A 20,487-nucleotide genomic window follows, 5' to 3' on the forward strand; every position below is an offset into this window, starting at 1 on the left:
GAAGGGCACTGAAGCACGCCAAACCCACCCTAATAAATAATCCGCAGCTTTGCAGGGTTTCGGCGGGAATGTTGAGTAACCTGGTCTAGAGCACCGTAATGAGCACCTGCTTATTAAGCTTGGCCTTTGTGTCAAAAATCCCGGCCAAAAGCAATCACACGCAAGGCCTCTAATTCTACTTTGGCTCTCTTTTTGCTGCTGCTTTTTTTTCTCTGTTTCTCTCTCGCCTTTCTTTCTCATGAGTGTTTACATATTGAGTTATGCCTTGCAGCGTGAGCTACTGCTGTTGCAATGACACTAACAGAATCGCGTGTCAGAGCAGACACAGCTGTTTGCGAAAGACAAGACTGCACACAACACATTTGCTGAGCTCATGTTATTAATCACATCTGACCTTGTGTTACACTAAGAACACGGAAAGTTCACCCGTTTCCTTTTATTTCCCAGATGCTGAAACATACTCAAGGCCACTGATCTGTTTATATTCCTGCTCTCGGTGCTTTTCCTGTCCTCGATCTTTGACCTATTGCAATGACCCTAGGAAAAGTGCACCCGAGTTACCAATAAGTGTAAAAGAACTTTAAAAACAGCTAGGAAAAGAGGCCCTTCCATCCAAGTTTTAAATTCCTGGAATGCTAGAGCTCACAAAATGGGTTCTTGGACAGTGCATCTCTCACAGATGAGGTTGATCCTGGTTGTGTTGGACACCTGTAATCCTGTGAAACACAAGCCAATCGTTCTTTAAAACAGGGGATAGAGAATCTCCACTGTTGTATCCAAACAGTGAACCTCCCATACAGAGCAAATTGCACATGATGAACGCATTGACCTGGTCTTGCACGAGGACACTGCTCCAACAAGCTCAGTCCACTGGAATGGGGAGAACAAAGGTAGGATGGCAGCCCTCAATCTCTCATTCAGAGTGAGTTGCCCTCTCCCACCTGTGCAAACATTCCAGCTCGGTATGTCACAGGTACAAATACAAGAAGGGGATGAAACATGGATGAACTCCCAGAACTATTCAACTATTCACTGAAACTTTTTAACTAAGCTTATAACTAAGGTTTAGGGTGCTTTCTTTGTGTTTTAATGCCTCCTCCATAAATACCGACACTCAAAGAGCCGCGTCGATGCAATACAGCACCGACAAATGCAATTCATTAGCCGCTTTGTTTACGTAAACTGACTTTTCACTCACAAAAGCGACAGGGAGTGCACGTTTAACATAGATCACGAACTACAAAGAAAAGCCCTCAGACTTCAGAGGAGAATAATGGGCTAATGGTTCTGGTTTGCATCTGAGATAAAAAAATATATGGGGTAAAATACAGCGTCAGTTTTTATTTGCCAGGCTGGGTTCATGCTATCCTGACATTAATGTTCTAGTGTGTGCATGTGTTTGGACTCACTGCAGAGTCTGATATTATGAACATCATGTTCAGATTTAACAACTGCACTATTTCCCGATTGAAATGTGCTGGTTAACTCGCTCAGCATTTACAATGCCAAGGAACACACGCACATGTGCATGTGTGTGCACGTATACACAAGCAGACAGAGGTGTTTGCCAAATAATCCTTTTTTGAAATATCAATTGCCAGATAAGTATAATTAAACAATGCTCACTTCCTGTGGCAAGACTAACTTCATCAGAAAATGTGTTAATATTGAAATCACCTCCATCATAATTAGCTCTAAAACCAGGCCAGATTACAAACACATGTACACATGCATGGAAACACACATGTAACATAATGTTTCTCTCTAAAGAACTTCATACTGACATATCCAGAATTAAAATTTTTTTTTTTTTAGGTTTTCTTTTACAAGAGTGTATTTAACTGATACAGCTCTTTCAGAGTTTACAGCTCTTTCAGACTCTGTGTTGACTCCAGTGCACACAGACAGACAGGCAGATAAGAACAGCTCTGGTTACAGCTGTTTGTATCCGTAGGCATTTTTAACTCTCTGCCAAGTACATAATTTATCTAACACAGAATACATGTACAACTCAGTGCTAGGTGCAGTTAATTGAAATTACATAAATGTGCTTGTGGTAATATGCAAGTAAAGTTATTGAGAATTTATAAGAGGAATGAATAGAAATAACTACACCAAAGATTTTCTACATTACAGAGATGCATCACAGTGGACATACAGTAACATTCTAGACTGGATGGCCAGTATAATGTTGTAACTATCAAAACTTATTTATGCAATTTGCATATGCACACATGTCAATTTGATGGTCTACATCTGGTTGCAAAACCAATAAAAATCATATTTCAATAAAATGTGAGCAATATTAGAATGATGTGTGGTTTACAAGATTTACATTTTGGACTCTTTCTCACACAAATATCCTATGGCTTTAGAAGGCTTGGAATATAACACACAAACACTGACTAGTTTTATGCCTGCTAGGTAGGGCTGTGTATTGCCAAGAATCTGGCGATACGATATGTTTCACGATACAGGGGTTCCAATACGACATCCTGCGATATTAGGTGTGTTCGACTTAACGCAGCATTGCGCAAACCGATCGCAGTCTGACTCGAAGCAGTGCATGCTGGTGTAACACTAATGAGCTGATGGTATTTCAGCCATCTGTCCCATATTGATGAATCCTGACTCTAATACATCCTGCCTTGAGTGACAGTTATTTACGACAAGAAATTCCAAAGTCACGTGGGCGAGCCTCAAAGGAGACACTAAACCAACCACATTCCAACATACACAAGAGGAAACCTTTCGTAAAGTTCCTTACTTTTGTAAGTCCTTATTAATATGTATTTTTAATGTTTGTGTATTGCATAAAAATGGTTAATCCTGGGTAAATGGTTAAAGTGCTGACTTATAAGTGGAAATGTTCTCCTCAGCCTAACTCTTTCTCAGAGAGAGCCATGGGCTGCAACCCCCAGTCCCTTGTAGCTCGTAAAATTTACAACCACACAGGACTTCACAGGACAGGAAACCTAATCCTTACAAAAGAATGGTAAAATGTACTCAAATGTAGTCTTAATGTGTATATTATTGTTTTTGCGGTGCATTAGAGGTTTCCCATATAAATTGGGACTATCTGCAGTGTTATCATGTGTTAAGCAAATCTTGAAATATGTGTTATTCTACATTTGAATGTAACTTCATGTTTTGATCATTTAATTTATATGTTTAGTATCGTTGTGATCGTCATGTTCTGACAAACCCATTTATCTAGAGCAAAGTAATGAAAAATGTATGTAATCTGAATTACAAACTTGCTAGAATAATCCCTTTTACGAAATCTGACAAGTCCTAAATCATCCAGGGGGTTGGTTCCAGAGACAAAGGAACTTTCCCGCCGCTTCAGATCGCGGATGTTCATTGGGTGGTTCACGTGAAAAGAGGCGTGAACATTTCAACCTATAAGAGTCGACCGAACAAGGTCCGCCTCTCTCTTCTGCTCTTCTTCCCGTTCTCGGACACGTCGCTCCGCGCGGCCTCGGGCCGCGCTCAGTTCACCACCCCCTCAGCACACGGACTGAGGAGAGGAAAGCCATTTTCATGGCTCATTTGGAAACTTTCATTTTCGTTGTTTTGTTTTCTTTTCTTTACTAAGTTTATTCAACTATTCGCCTCTCCACACAATGAAGACGAATTCTGGAACATTGTTTGTTGAACCTTTCAAATACCGCGCGAAGATGAACGAACACCTCTTTGCAACAAAGGAACACGTGACTCCACGCTCACGCCAAGATCCAGCGCAGCTTGCACGCGCGTCACACGGCCTCCGGCCCACGCGCGCAGTTTTCAAAGGACCACGTGACATCACACGTGCGTCGCCGGTACCACGCTCACCCACTGGGCCATGCAAGTATCGTTTTCTATGGAGATTTAAATGCTGCTTTAAAGTGTTGCTATTATTTGATTCGTTGTTGGTTCCACTAAGGTTTACTGACTGATTTTCATACCTGAGCTCATTCTGTGATCTCTCTCGCTTTCTACACTTCCCTCTCTCTCTCTCTCTCTCTCGCTCTCTCTCTCTCTCTCTTTTATTTGGATTCCGTTATGTCTTGTAAATGTTTATTGTCTGTATTTTCGTACGCATATTTACTCTGTGTGATTTGTAGTTTGATGTATTACTAGTTGAATTATTAAAAACCCATATATAAAATGATTGGCTTTGGACTCCACCCCACTCACATTACGAGTCACTGAGATGTGTCTGATCTATAGCTACAAGCTCTAAATTTAGAAACTAAATTTATCATAAGGATAGGATAATATTTTCATGGCCAGAGAATACTTTTCCTTGAATTATAAGGCGTGATAACTTTATTGAAAATTGATAGGTCTACAGTGGTGTGCTGGACATACCACGGTTTGATCTGCAGTAATTTACAGTAAGAGATCACAATAATTGATATGAAGAATGTAATATTGACATATTAATGAGTAAATTACAGTGCCCTGTGATTAGTATTGGTATTGGCAATTGAGCTATTTTTCATAATCAATAAAATTAAATGTAACTGTCATCTGAGATATATATTAATCAAATTCTTGATTAATTATTCAAATTCCCTATATATCATTTGAGTTAATTACTATGTAAAACTCATTGTTGTTACATTTTGGTGGAGGAACGCGGCCATTTCAAACTTCGTTTTGTGAGCAATCAATCTGTGTATATGGTTTTTAATAATTTCTGCATGTGCGCTATGAAATTATGTAACGTTACTTGTGAGATAAGTCGCAAGACGCGAACTCACTCCTAACTGACTGAGGCAAAAAGCTGGTCAGTCAGCAGCACCTAGGTATTTATAGAAACTTAACAGTATAGTCACTGTTAATTTTAATGAAAGTAATCTGCAGTATAATGTTAAAAGTATCCTGTTAAGAAAGACCAAAATCTTTTTACAGTGAGAACATTTTAATATCAATGATTAAAAGATAAAGAAATCTTTTATTAGTTGCAACATGTAAATCTGAACATGAGCGATGTTCCTCTGATTCAGTTAAAAAGGCCTTACTTATTAAGTATCGTTATTGAATCTGTGGTGAACCACAGTGATATTCAAGATTAAAACGATAAAAACTCCTGGTCTAAAATTGGCTTAGCTACCCGATTTTTAAACCTAAAACATTTAAATCATAAGTGCTATTTTGATAAATGTTTATGGGATGTCAACAGGTGTAAAAATTCCTGTTTTTCACATTTGTGTCTGGGCAGTGAAACGAATCCTGTCCTTACACTCTTGTGAAGTATATAGCACCACAGAATCAAAACTTTCTGTTTGTTACTTGTGATTTTTGATGCAGAAAATCAGCCTGACAAACGATCAGATAATTTCTAAGTCATATTGAAATTGTAATTCCGCTAGCTAAACACCAGAGGGAAAGCGTGGTTCAGAAATTTCAGGTAACGCCCTGCTTTCTGATTCCAGCTTGCATGAGTGCAAAGTCGCCATCCCGTGGCCGTTTCAGATAATGCGCTCTGATTGCTAATTTCAAATCCCCTGTGATGTATTTGAATTAGATGTTTAAATTCTCGATAATTATTTGCATTTACAGCTTTGCTAGTGCGAATATTATTACAGGGAAACAAAATTTTCCCTGCCTTTGACTGTTTACATTTACTTTGAGTTTGGTTCAAACACGATTTGAATTAAAATGTAATTGTTTAACAGTGGAAATCTAGATGTTTCAGGTCAACTACTGATTGACCCACTTAGAAGGTAAGCCATCTAGTGGCAGTCCCCTGTTAAATCGACTAACAGACCTCTGTCTTTTCCATTCTGTTTTGAAGTGCATGTCCACTTTTACCCTTTTTGATTAATCTCACCCTGTTTGATTAATTTCATGATCATTAATGATAACTTACAAGCTATCAATGGTTATTATAGGATATTATTCAGATTTTCCTTTTAATTCTTACATGCTTATTTTAAATTTTGATTTAAACCAGTTTTGAATTTTTAATTTGAATTAAGTTTTCTGCTCAGCAGGTTAAAGACAGAGAAGCAGTACTTTCCCCCCCTTGTGGTGAAAACCAGCTACTCCTTCTCTCTTGTTTCATTCCTGTTTTTTTTATTTTATTTGATGTTTATTATTTTGCTTCTCTCTTTTGACTTAGGTTATTTTGATAATTACCATTATTATCATAGTTCCTTTGTTTTGTTTTATCATGATTAGGTAAAGCTGTTACCTTTCCTCTCTACATATAGTTACTCAATTGATGTTAAACAAACCAAACCTTAATTAACTTTAAGTTTCCTTTGTTCATCCTTTGTGTATTTGATTGTAGAACTCCCTTGGTGATTGGACAGTCATCTCAGGTTTCCAGTGAGCAAGGCTGCCCGACCGGTGTTACCGATACTGGCTGCGAGTGAAACTCGGTTCCTCTTGTCTCAAGAGACATCAGCAATTTTGGCTCTCCAAAGGTTGTGCTAAAAGTCATAAGCCGTTCGAGACGGCGCCACGCCAGAGTAACGGAGGACCGGGGACACTGCGGTTGAGTGTTTGGGGAGCACCGGGGAGGTTGACCAAGCCACTGGTTCCCACCTGAATGACTTCAATTCACCCAGGTGAACCCAATGTGATAAAACCCATCCACTTATTATAAACCACAGAATATTAGATATTCCCCCGGATATATTTTAAGTGTTCTGACCCTTTTACTGCTTTAAGCCACACCATATTTCTAGGTTTCCTACCCAGATAGCCCACTCACCTGTTGGCCCTATCTTAAAACCTAGCAGTAGGCTTAGGCCTCCTTATTCCCACTAACACATTGTGTTTCTATTGTTTTCATCTCATTTCAAGTGTTCTGCTTCACTTTGATCTTTTTCTACCATCTGTTCTGTTGTGATTTGTTTCTTTCATTTCACATAGAGACAGTAACCTGTGAGCCACCAACGAAGTGAAATAGTAGAGCGACCACCAGCAGCCGGTGTCATCACACGACCCGCTAGGCTACTGCCTGTCAAATCTCCATTTCAGGTCCTTCGTTGACCCAAGTTAATTGGCTACTTAACTGTCTGACTGTTTGCATCAGTTAGCCCCAAAATTCTCATAAACGGCACAGCCCGTATGAGTATAGCTCGTTAAACGTAGAACGAACTTGCATTGGTCTTTTTGTGTGTGTGCTGTGCTTCTCTCACCTACAGAGAGTCAGGATGTTCCAGGCATCCAGTCCAGCAGTCCATGGGGGGCCACCTCTCGACATGGTTGAAAGCAGTGATGACCCCCTTCCTGCCCAAGGACGCCAGTAACCTGCAGCACCCAGAGCAACTAGACACCGAGCTAGATGAACTGATGGCACGCGATCCAAACCAAAGCGACTACTACAGAGAACTCGCCAGGATCTTCAGAAGCCTAGTTCACATTCTCGTCGCCCAGGCATGGCTCAGTGAACGGAGCAACATCGCGGAGGAGGCCTGGAAGGACCAGGCCCCAACCCAGAGTCATCTTGATCAGCTCCTCCTCGAGACCCAGAACCAGCGCGAGAAAGAGGACGACACAGATCCAGAGCTACAGAAAGGAGTTGAAAGACTTCACAATGCCCTGCAAGATCTTCGCCTCGACACAGACCAAAAAGAACAGCTGGAGAGAGAAGCCAGAAAAGACCTCAACAAAAATCTCCAGCAAGGTGACGCTCTCCTAAAAAGAGCAGAGACTGAACTGAAAGAAAGAGACTATAAAACCTGGGCCTGCAAAACACACGTGCAAGCGGCCCGAGCTAATTTCAACAAGCTTACTCTGCAGAGAGACAAGCTCCAAGATGAACTTGACACTGTTCACACAGAACTGAGACAATCTCACAGATTACAGAGTGGCTGCATCGGAGAAACGCACACCACAAAATTTCTCCCGGGCCGCCACTCCAACCCTTTCAGCCAAGAACCCAGAGCTGGAAAAGGGGGTGTAAGCTCACTTCTAAGGAAATCACCAGCCAGCTTACAAGAACATCTGTCAACAACGGAGGGGAGAGAACCCTTCCAGAGAACGCATGTCACTAAACCCTGCACTGCTCACAGAGAACTTCACAAGCTAGCCAGAAGCATCTCTACATTCAATCTAGATCCTGCAGGAGGACATGACGTTCATGCTTCTTTACAAGCCATTGACTTTCATTTGCAAACTGTCGCCAACGTGACAGATGTGAACACATTGTACCTGTTAAAAATCACGTCCAGCCGTGATGTGCAGTGTTTTCTGGATCGTCAACCAGAGACTGTCAAAGCGTGCTACCAGCAACCGCTACAGACTTTGATTCTTGAATTCTCTGATCCAAACTCAGACCATGGGCTCCTTATTGCTATGGACCTCAAACAGGGCCGATTTGAAAACCCACAGACTTTCTGTAGTCAGCTACGAAAAGCCTACGTCGGAGCATGCAACGAACCAGGTATGGAACAGGATGTCAACTTAAAAACTCTGTTCCTCCTAAACCTACATGCCAGTTGGAGTTTTCATCTCAGAGTCCCAGCGTGTCCACGTAACAGGACTACACAAGAGTTACGGAACTTAGCCCACAAAGCTTGCACCAAGCAAAAGACTATTTGTGAAAAGACTGTGAAAAACCCCAAAGTCTCCGTCTCTGAGCACTGCTTGGAGTTAACTCTAGATGGCACCCAGAACACTGCCCGTCATCTACGGACCACAGAGCTAACCGTCACAGCACAAGGTGACAGCATCACCCAAGCTCCACAGCTGACAGCTGCACACCCTGAACGAAACAGCACAGGTCCTCACACCAGGTACCACAAACACAAGGTACCAGAAAATGCTGTTTTGACTACCTGCCTTCGCAGCGAGCTACACAAGACCGGTCCTCACCAACCACCGATCGTCACACCTGCCCTGATGCCAACATTCCTGGGCAGCCTTGTCAAAAAGGGGGTGGGCCGAAAAGGAGTCAACAGGGAAGACCTGATCGACACAGGATTAAACCCGACGGGGATCTCATCTCACCTTTTTAAAAGACTCCAATTTGAAGCTAAGAGACAAGATCGAACTCTTACACCTCAAACTTATGAACTGAATATACAGGTGTACAGACAGGATGACATCCAGTTTGAACAGGTTGTTTCCATTCACCTGACATTCGTTCCGATGAGTCTAATACATCCCATGTATGTCCCACCAATGAACACTCATACATTGCTCATCGACAAAGACCTGCTATAACACTTTGACCCTTTTCTGAACTTCAAACAGCTAAAAGACTTTGCTCAAGTGCGAGAACCTCTTTCTCTCCAGCCACACAGGTTGCTAGAGCCAGACTGTCAGGTCGCAGAGGTCACGGGAACTCCCACAGAGCCAGACGGTGAGGTCACAGAGGTCACGGGAACCCCAGCAGCCAGCCATGAGTACAACGCCCTAACAACAGGCCCAAGTTCAAGCCTCTGTACCTTAGTCAACAAACAGGGTACGGTGGTACCAGCTTACACCAAAGGGGTCGCTGTTCGGCTCAACCTGCAAGGTGGTCAAACCTTACACCACACGCTGGGTTTCTTCCAATCCTCACCTGAATGTGTGGAACTCGGACTCACACTTGCAAACAAGCATGTCAAACACCAACACCTGTTCCAGCAATGTGATAACATCACAAAAACACACAATGTGATCGTGTACTGGAAGAAGGTAAAAGGACACTCAAAGTTACCAAGTCTAGACGAGGACTTTAAAGATCACACTGACACCCTTGCCAAAACTGGCACACTAAACAACATTCTGGGGTCACTCCCAACCCACCCACCCACATTCAAGGTTGAAGTGATTACACCCAGCATAAGAACTTTGCTAGCCAAACTGCCTACATCAGAATCGCTTACGCTGGCTCCGTTGTCTATACAGACCAACAAAGCGGACATGCGGGCTTCTGAAACCTCGATAATGACTTTGCTTTACCACCTCTTAGACCCCTCCATCCACCCTGGCAACAAGTCTACAGTCCCTGACAACCAAAGCCCCAGACCACTGCATGATACACAAATCATTCTGCGTGCACAGAACAATATTGTGGGTTGTGCACCGTCTGACATCACAATGCCAGGGCTTGTAATGCCACGGAGCAAAGGGGGATAATGCCAATATATTTCCATGACGCAGCATGTGCTGCACCACGCAGCACCAGAGCCACTGACAAAACACTGAAGCAAGCGTCATGCCAGCAGCAAGATGTGGCAAAACATGGGCGAGGGCGAGCTAAACCCAGTCGCCGCCCACTAAGCAAAGAGGCTGCCCTGTCCAACCAAAGACAGCCCTCGTTTGTTTCTTTCTCCCCTTTCTCTCTCTCTCTCCCTATTATCTGTACCAGGAGGCTGCTGTGGTTTGCCGGGCCGTGCTGTCAGCCAAAGAGAGGACAGCTGCCACCGAGAAAACCGCTGAGACTCCTGATCACCGATGACAGGGCACACTACCCCAGCACTGTAACGGAACAGCGGTACAGCTGTACAAGGTTCCGATGGAGAGAGGACTCCCTCACTCACACTGAGGCCAATGTCAAACACATGTTCAGCCAACATGAGAAAGTGACTGTTACACAAATGGACACCACCACCGCTCCAAACAGTTCCCGGGAGTTTTGCTTAGAGCCGCTGCTGCCGCCAGAATGTTTAACATTGTTATGTCCAGTGTCAATGCAGCGAACCAGACCGTAAACTCCTTGAAACCACTGTTTACTGTCCTCCAGAAGAACTTTACCCAGACTCAGCTGTTTACAGCGTTAACAACAGACATGCTGTGGGAGGTTAGCTCCTCCAATGACAGCCTAACCACGAGTAAAACCCCACCATACATGACACCTTTAAGCCTTGTGTCAACTGTGCTGTCTTACGCCAGCGCCATGCCAGCTGACCTGCTACACATACACCTGGCCAACTCTCTGGATTGCGCCTTCCTACGGCACGTCAACCCCAAACAGAGAGAAGTGAATGCGCTCCTGAACCAACCCATCAGCGAGTCAAGCCAAGTCTACAGACCTAAAGACATTGTCAGTGTCAGGTTTTGGGAAAGCAACCCCCACACCAAGACACAATCCAAATGTGGTGGCCTACCACGACAGCGACACACAGCTGTACCTGGCCTCAAACATGCACATGTGTACTTTGTCCAAAGACATTCATTATCTCGGCCTTAGCAAACCCTTCCTCAGACACAACTCTGAAGGAATCTGCGAGCTGCAACCCTGGGTCAGCGATACGCGCTGCCCTGCCGAAGCCAAGCTTCTTACACAAGTCACAGAAGCGCAAGCAGAGATTGTGGGTAACAAATGGCTCGTCAACACTCCTGTGCGCTCAGCTACGCTGACCTACAACCAGCATGACACCGCCACCCGCGCCAACCTGCTTGACCAAGTACTGAAGGATACCACCCAACACATTGACATTACTCCTGTCGACACAGCCCTCCAAGCACTGTCTTGACAGCCCATTCTGAACCAGTCATCTGCGGTCCTAGCCTGGACTGCTGCCGACACTGCACGGGGCATCTCCACTGTCATTGGTCCCGCCCTGACTCTTGGCGTGACCTTCATCCTATACAGGATATTCAACGAGATGCAAACCTCTACAGCCAAACTCACGACAACTGTGGCTGGAGGTCTCCGATGGAATCCCCGGAAGAGGGGGTGCCAAGTCAAAGACAACACCGAACCTCATCAAGCTGAATCCTCAGCTCCAGGAACCACCTGCCATCTTGAACCACCTGCCGTCATGATTCACCTTTCATCTGCCCATAGTGATGATTGCCGTCCGATGATGTCCACACAGGGACTTCATCCGACGGAAAAGGGGGAGATGTAACACTAATGAGCTGATGGTATTTCAGCCATCTGTCCCATATTAATGAATCCTGACTCTAATACATCCTGCCTTGAGTGACAGTTATTTACGACAAGAAATTCCAAAGTCACGTGGGCGAGCCTCAAAGGAGACACTAAACCAACCACATTCCAACATACACAAGAGGAAACCTTTCGTAAAGTTCCTTACTTTTGTAAGTCCTTATTAATATGTATTTTTAATGTTTGTGTATTGCATAAAAATGGTTAATCCTGGGTAAATGGTTAAAGTGCTGACTTATAAGTGGAAATGTTCTCCTCAGCCTAACTCTTTCTCAGAGAGAGCCATGGGCTGCAACCCCCAGTCCCTTGTAGCTCGTAAAATTTACAACCACACAGGACTTCACAGGACAGGAAACCTAATCCTTACAAAAGAATGGTAAAATGTACTCAAATGTAGTCTTAATGTGTATATTATTGTTTTTGCGGTGCATTAGAGGTTTCCCATATAAATTGGGACTATCTGCAGTGTTATCATGTGTTAAGCAAATCTTGAAATATGTGTTATTCTACATTTGAATGTAACTTCATGTTTTGATCATTTAATTTATATGTTTAGTATCGTTGTGATCGTCATGTTCTGACAAACCCATTTATCTAGAGCAAAGTAATGAAAAATGTATGTAATCTGAATTACAAACTTGCTAGAATAATCCCTTTTACGAAATCTGACAAGTCCTAAATCATCCAGGGGGTTGGTTCCAGAGACAAAGGAACTTTCCCGCCGCTTCAGATCGCGGATGTTCATTGGGTGGTTCACGTGAAAAGAGGCGTGAACATTTCAACCTATAAGAGTCGACCGAACAAGGTCCGCCTCTCTCTTCTGCTCTTCTTCCCGTTCTCGGACACGTCGCTCCGCGCGGCCTCGGGCCGCGCTCAGTTCACCACCCCCTCAGCACACGGACTGAGGAGAGGAAAGCCATTTTCATGGCTCATTTGGAAACTTTCATTTTCGTTGTTTTGTTTTCTTTTCTTTACTAAGTTTATTCAACTATTCGCCTCTCCACACAATGAAGACGAATTCTGGAACATTGTTTGTTGAACCTTTCAAATACCGCGCGAAGATGAACGAACACCTCTTTGCAACAAAGGAACACGTGACTCCACGCTCACGCCAAGATCCAGCGCAGCTTGCACGCGCGTCACACGGCCTCCGGCCCACGCGCGCAGTTTTCAAAGGACCACGTGACATCACACGTGCGTCGCCGGTACCACGCTCACCCACTGGGCCATGCAAGTATCGTTTTCTATGGAGATTTAAATGCTGCTTTAAAGTGTTGCTATTATTTGATTCGTTGTTGGTTCCACTAAGGTTTACTGACTGATTTTCATACCTGAGCTCATTCTGTGATCTCTCTCGCTTTCTACACTTCCCTCTCTCTCTCTCTCTCTCTCGCTCTCTCTCTCTCTCTCTTTTATTTGGATTCCGTTATGTCTTGTAAATGTTTATTGTCTGTATTTTCGTACGCATATTTACTCTGTGTGATTTGTAGTTTGATGTATTACTAGTTGAATTATTAAAAACCCATATATAAAATGATTGGCTTTGGACTCCACCCCACTCACATTACGAGTCACTGAGATGTGTCTGATCTATAGCTACAAGCTCTAAATTTAGAAACTAAATTTATCATAAGGATAGGATAATATTTTCATGGCCAGAGAATACTTTTCCTTGAATTATAAGGCGTGATAACTTTATTGAAAATTGATAGGTCTACAGTGGTGTGCTGGACATACCACGGTTTGATCTGCAGTAATTTACAGTAAGAGATCACAATAATTGATATGAAGAATGTAATATTGACATATTAATGAGTAAATTACAGTGCCCTGTGATTAGTATTGGTATTGGCAATTGAGCTATTTTTCATAATCAATAAAATTAAATGTAACTGTCATCTGAGATATATATTAATCAAATTCTTGATTAATTATTCAAATTCCCTATATATCATTTGAGTTAATTACTATGTAAAACTCATTGTTGTTACACTGGTTAGAAATTTTGTCCGACTTGAAATGGTGCTGAAGCCAGATGACTGTCACGTGTGCCATCAAAGTAACGCAGAGCTCTGAACCGGTTCAAGGAACGAAAACGAAAACCGGAAACAAACAATATTTTGACAGGAACAGAACCAGAAACAGAAACGAAATGATTTTTTTTAGTTCCGAACAGAATCGTAAATTTGAAATGGACATAAACCGGTTAATAATGTTATTTTATCGTTCCGTTTAATATTTGAAATTTGCTGTCAACCAATCACGAATTCCAGCAGTACAGCATACGCAAATGTGACTCTGAAGCCAGTGAAGCCAGAGTGAAATGTCCGCTCAGCTGTGAACTCAGTCAAGTCTCAATGGCAATGCACCGCCTTCAGGGCCGGATTAAGACCAAATTGGGCCTGATGACGCAGCGCAAAAGGGCCTATTTTTTCTAGGTGTTGGTGCATGTGTATTCGACCCTCAAGTAAGACCTGCATTCCTGCGGGAGTACTGCGGTACCCAGCGCAACCGAGTGCGTCGCGGGACAATATTTCATTAGTGAATGCGGACGCGGGCGGCAAGATATTATAGTGCGCAGGTTAGGGGAAAATAAAGTTATTTGCGGGACTCCCGCAAAGTGGAAATATCTAGCAAAATAAAATGACTAAAAACAGATAAATCTTTATTTATAATAGACTAAAATATAATAAAATAGACTATGCGGAATGGGAGGATGCTGATGAAACCATGGACAGCGACGTGTAATTCCATTCCGAAATAGCGAGAGATCCAGTGGTGGAAAAGGCGACCTTACCGCAAGCCCCTTTTCACACGGGATGTGGCGGGACCGAGGCGGCGCCCTTGCCATGGTCCCACGGTGGACGTTACCACAAAAGGCCAAATGACGGTACACTTCAGCTTTGTACACCGAACCAGGAACAGGGACAATTATTTTCATCCTCCATTACCAGCAACAATATTAATGCTAACATTTGTGGCGTGCCCTAACGCTAGTATTTCCTGTCACTCTCACTGTTATTTAGAGATGAAGACTGCCATCTAGCAGTCAGGATGTTAATTCAAAATGAAACAAATGAAATGAATCTTGTATGATTTTATTATTTTATTTTGTAAAATATCAATATTCCGTTTTTGAGAATCGATACAGTATTACCTAATTAAATATCGCGATACTCGTGCGTTTCTTACACCCCTATTGCTAGGTGCATTTTTATGTCATTTATTCAGAGCTCGTCATTCATATTCATATCATTCAATCATTAAAATAAAGCCCAGGCCTACCAATTATTCAAAACATAATATATGAAGCAGCCTATGCTTTTCCATTGTGTTCAGTTTCTTTGTAACTTGGCCAAAGCAGCCAGACACTGACGCCTGCATTACTGTTGTCCTGCAGAGGCAGATCACATACACAGCATGGCTCCTACAGAGCTGCTCCATTATCATTTGTTTGATAAGCACGGCCCGCCTGCAGAGCTGCATTATCTGTCTAATAAACCCAGAGATCCTGACACCTGCTGAGAGACCAGCTGAAGGGAGAGATGCACAACTGCAGCCTGTTTCCCTGTTCTTATCAAAGCTATTTCTACTTTAAAAGGTAGATCATTGAGGTAAATGGGGCATGAGGGCCAACGTCCCCTGCTTACAACCCAAGAGTCTGGAACTGATTTAAATATCTAAAAGTAGAGAAAAATAAAACCTTTTCTGATGTTCCTGTGGCTGCAAATAAAAAAAAAAAAACCAAGTTTTACCGTATCTGACCCCTTTAAAGAGCACAATCAAGGCCTTTGATACATGTGCCACTCTAAACAGCTGGTAACTGTCACGACTGTTGGATACACATTTCTGTCTTTCATCAAACTCTACGACCAGTAGAGTGCATAAATCGAATAGCTTTATTTATTAGCTTGGATACAGTTTGTTTCACTTCAACTTCAAGCATACGCTCTGCAGCAGCAATCATTTGCCAGATCAGAACAAATGTCAAAACAACAACAACAACAACAACAAAAACATCAACAATAGACAAACATCAAGCTGTGCTGCTCATAACAGCCAGGTGCGGTGGCACAAGAACTTATTTTCTTGGGAGAAAGCAGTCAGCTTCTTTCCACCAGCAGGAAGGTTAGTGAGAAACAGGAAATATCTGCCCACATGAGAGAACAGGGATACTAGAGCATTTTTCAAACCGTTGTGTTCACACTTTGTCTGGACTGACTGCTGTGTTTGTGTGTGTAAGGATTTTTGGAGGAATGTCATGCCAGTCTGAGCTGACCATACTAATAGAAACCAATGAGGTACTGAGATTACACTCTAAAAAATACCGGGTTGTTTCAACCGAACTTTGAGTGAAACAAATGATTAATCCAATTATTGTCAATGTTAACTGTTTTTGCTTAGTGAAATTGGGTTAATGAAAATAGTTCCAAACAAACAGCAGCAGAGCACAACAGAACAGACAAGTAAAGGTAAATTTTAGTATTCAGTAGTCAACGTTAATCATATAAAACTTAATTTCCTAACAACAAAACTGAGGACAGGTAGGTCAAAATTGAGGTCAAAGCCACAACAGAACTGTTGCAAGTTGCAACACACAGTAGTGTTGTTTTCTTTCCCGAAATACTGTTTTAAACAAATTCTGAGGTATTAAAAATTGTTTTGTTTGCTGATGACACAAATCTATACTGTTTGGGGAAACAATTGGAACAGCTTCTGAGTACAGTGGAAATCGAATTGATCAGTTTTAAAAAATGGTTTGAAGGTAATTGTCAATTTAAGTAAAACAAAGTTTATAATATTTAGTAATCGACAAAGTAACAATAAAGTTAAAATAAGGATGAACAATGAGGAAATAGAAAGAGTCTATGAAAATAAATTTTGGGGTGTTATAAATGATCATAAATTATGTTGAAAACCGCATATAAATTATGTAAAAACAAAAATGACCAAATCCACTGAAATATTAATTAAAACAAAACATACTTTGAATGAAAATTAAATTACATACTTTAAAATTAGTTTGTTTACTTGATTTATATACAGCACAGGCAAAGTTTATAATAATTTACTTACAAATTGTTTTCAGAGGCTGTTCAAAATTAGAGAAGGACAGTATAAACTAAGAGGAATGTATAAATGTATAAATTTAAAAGTAAGGGCAAAAACAAATGTGAAAAATAAGTGAATATCTGTCAAAGGGATTAATCTATGGAATAATTGTGATAAGAATTCAAATTATGTAATTTAATTTGCAAATTTAAAAAAAAATTATCAAAAGATGGTGGTTAATTGTTATATGACTCATTATCAATAAATAGTGTACATATTATTTAACATATTGAAGTAATATTTGGAATGTGAAATTTCTGTAAATTATGTATGTTTGTGATTAAGTATGTACATTTTGGAAAATGTATTATGTAACTTGTTTATCTTGTATTATCAAATCTAATGAAAAAGTGATGTACATCGGTTAAATATGTATAAAGGGTTGGGTTAATAAGCAACGATTCTTCCTATTCCTTTTTCGCAAATGATTTTCATTTATTTATTTTTGGTGAAAAGGTGTCTGTATGGACCAAAATAAACAGAATTGAATTGGCTGAACAGATGATTCAATGACTACAATCACGGAAGTCTCTTGTTTTGTTCTTGAATTAATCACCATTTTTTAATAAACTGGTTGATCTAGCGGGTCAGTGATTCACTTAGTAAGTTGTTGACAACTACTGGAGAATAATTGTAACCTGCAGAAAGAATCACTAAAAAGCCACACAATTAATGAACACCGACAGTCTGAATAAAATAAAATAAATATAATTAAATAAATATGGTTTCTGTAAAAACTACATTAATTTACATTAATTACATTAATTTAATATAATTTAACTTAGATTAAATTCATTTCAGAAATATTGATGTTCAAAGGATAAGTTAATTGACCATTCAATAAATATTTTCAGTGACATCTATGATGGATCAATGGTAAAAGCCCACTACATTTTAACTTTTGCACTTTATCTTACGCAAAAACTTGTTATGCTTTGAAGTTTATTTTAAATTTTTTACTTTTAATTTAAATTTTATATCCAGATTTTATTGAATTTCATGATTTTTAAAAGCATACAGATACACCACCAACTTCATTTCTCACAAGTAAAACAGCTACAGGCAAATAAAGAAGCACTGATATATAAATATATAAATATATAAATATCAGGAAAGACCTGCTTTGCTCAATCAGTTTTTTCTTTCTTTCTCTACAATGAAGTAATTTGTCTGCTCTTCCAGAATTCTAGGGAAACAAGTGTTTGTGTCGCAAAGTACTGATCTTGACACAAAGTGCCAAAGTGTGACTGGAAACACATCCAGTAACATCCAGTCTTGCCTTAAGCTCCATATGGTGTTTCTCCACAACATAATAGTCACTTCACCCAACAATGAAAAGATCTATTAAAGACATAATAGACACAATCTATTAAAGCAATTTCACAAAGGGTTTCCTCAAAGGGTTCCCCCTTTTTAGCAATTCCACTGATATACACCTCATTCAGCAGCCACAGACAGGCTGTTTACTCACATGCCATAAAACTCACTCTTGTTTCCCTTATTCCCTACTTCTAACACACAGAAATCTGGGGCCCAGAATTCCAAGAATGGCTGATAGGGGGAAAAGGAAGAGCAATCCAAGGACAACACAGATTAGGAACCCCCCTTAAGAAGAGCTCATAGCACACAATGTGCGATAGAGTCAACAAATGGACCAACAAACAGAGGAGACAATGGATTGTTTACTTAATAGAGGTCAGGCTCTGACTTGTGGGTTAACCTGGCATTCTTATGGGCACAATAATAGTAATCACCTTCAACAGATTAAACACCACAGTTAGCTCTTCCAGATTTATTATACCAGACCCAATAATATTGTTTCAGATAATAGGGACATAAATGAGACCATAAATGACTAAGCCACAATAAAAGATAAACAGCTCTGGCATCCCGGTATGAGTCAATGCATTAATTTTAAAGGAATTTTAATCAAAGATAAAATAAACTAAGATATTGCACAACACACACAAATAGCTTTTTCTTTTAAATGCATTTATTTATTTTCCTCTAAGAGACAGTAAAATGTCCTTTGGGCTCGCAGCAGGATGATGGAACGTGGAGAAGGTCAACACTGTTCTGACTCAACTCTCCAATACACAATCTCCAGCACAGTTAGTTAGGCTTTGATTTATGTAAATTTCTTTTCAACTTGGCAGGGAACACTGAATTATGTCCCTCTAAATTTCTGTTACAGTTCAAGGAACAGGGACCTCTTGTTTGGTCTGAGACACCTCAGAGCAGATAAAGATGTTGGACATCAAAAGAATAACTTAATGTGTGTCTGCGGTTAGTCTGCTGTGTCTGTAAACACAGAACACGGTCGGCCCGTTCCCCCATGTGCTTAATAAATAGTCAATAAACAAGCTGGGCATGCAAAAGGTAACTTTTTAATGTCTTGACCATACAAGAAACTAAAATTGGTTCAGTAGCACTATTTATTAAAAGTTTTATTGTTATCCTACTATAACATTTTTGATTTGATCAGTTTTAAAAATTATAATAGGCCTAATATTTGACTCATAATTTCTACACATTTTTATTGTCAGTTTTAACTTCAAATATGTTAAAAAAGAAAAAGTGCATTGAACTTATAACTACAGAATGTTGATACAATTTATTACAAATAATAATAATAATAATAATAATAATAATAATAATGAAAGTCAAGTATAGTTTTTGCAGGGCAAAACACATTCCCTTTTCCCCCCAACATTCCTGTTTAAAATAATGATTACTGAAATTACTGATTTATTTATTTGTAATAATATTTGAACACTTCTATTTTTATTATTATTATTATTATATATTTTTTTGAATTACTTTTTACTTGCTAGCTCAAGAGTTAAAAAGTGAAACATACAAATAATGATCTTCCAAAAGTTACACTGAAATGCCTTATTTATGAGGCAAGAATATAAAATCAGCATTAGACTGCTAAATTTGACCGGTATCGTCAAAGGAAATGGCCTCTAATTATGTCCTAATGAATGAATGATAGCCTCGTAATAGACAACATGACTCACCTCTCGCTTCACATGTCAGCGTCACGATCAAAACCCAAGTGAGAAAAGTCAAGCTTCCTCTTTCTGGAAACATTTTATAATGACCCGCCACTAAAAGAAACCATGAGAATAACAACGACAGAGTTTTACATTACCGTTACATATAAACTGCGACGCGAAACTCGCGTTTAGGCGTTCGTTTGCAAAGTAAATGCGGTGTTACAGGCACTGAGTATCTACTTACATGTCCGACGAAAGCGATTAAATGCTACTAATTAATCCGTTTCTTGTAGCGCGATATAGATGAACACACTTGAGCTGCAAAGTCTTCTTTGAAATGTCTTCAGATTTTTCAGTACACTGTCCAGGAGAAGAAAAGTTCAGGAGTACTTAGGTTCCACTCGCCTCTTCGCTTGACATGACCCGTCAGCATCCCTGACCGTGGAGAGAACTGAAGCTCTACAGCTGTGAGTCACACGCCAGCAGCTGGAGAGCGGCAGAAATTACACACGAGCGCCCCCTGTATGCGGACAGATGCAAACA

At 40.7% G+C, this 20,487-nt stretch overlaps 1 protein-coding gene across 1 annotated transcript in view; it reads right to left on the reverse strand.

Annotated features, from left to right (window-relative positions):
* Window positions 1-20,125, reverse strand: part of LOC113075455 (fibroblast growth factor receptor-like 1) — a 41,094-nt gene extending 20,969 nt beyond the window's left edge. The window contains exon 1 of the mRNA XM_026248180.1: window positions 19,966-20,125. Coding sequence (XP_026103965.1) covers window positions 19,966-20,038 — 73 coding nt within the window. The 5' untranslated portion in view covers window positions 20,039-20,125. The remainder of the gene's footprint in view (window positions 1-19,965) is intronic.
* Window positions 20,126-20,487: the final 362 nt, after the last annotated feature.

This window comes from Carassius auratus, unplaced genomic scaffold (assembly GCF_003368295.1).
Source record: "Carassius auratus strain Wakin unplaced genomic scaffold, ASM336829v1 scaf_tig00017060, whole genome shotgun sequence".
NCBI classification, from domain to species: Eukaryota; Metazoa; Chordata; class Actinopteri; order Cypriniformes; family Cyprinidae; genus Carassius; species Carassius auratus.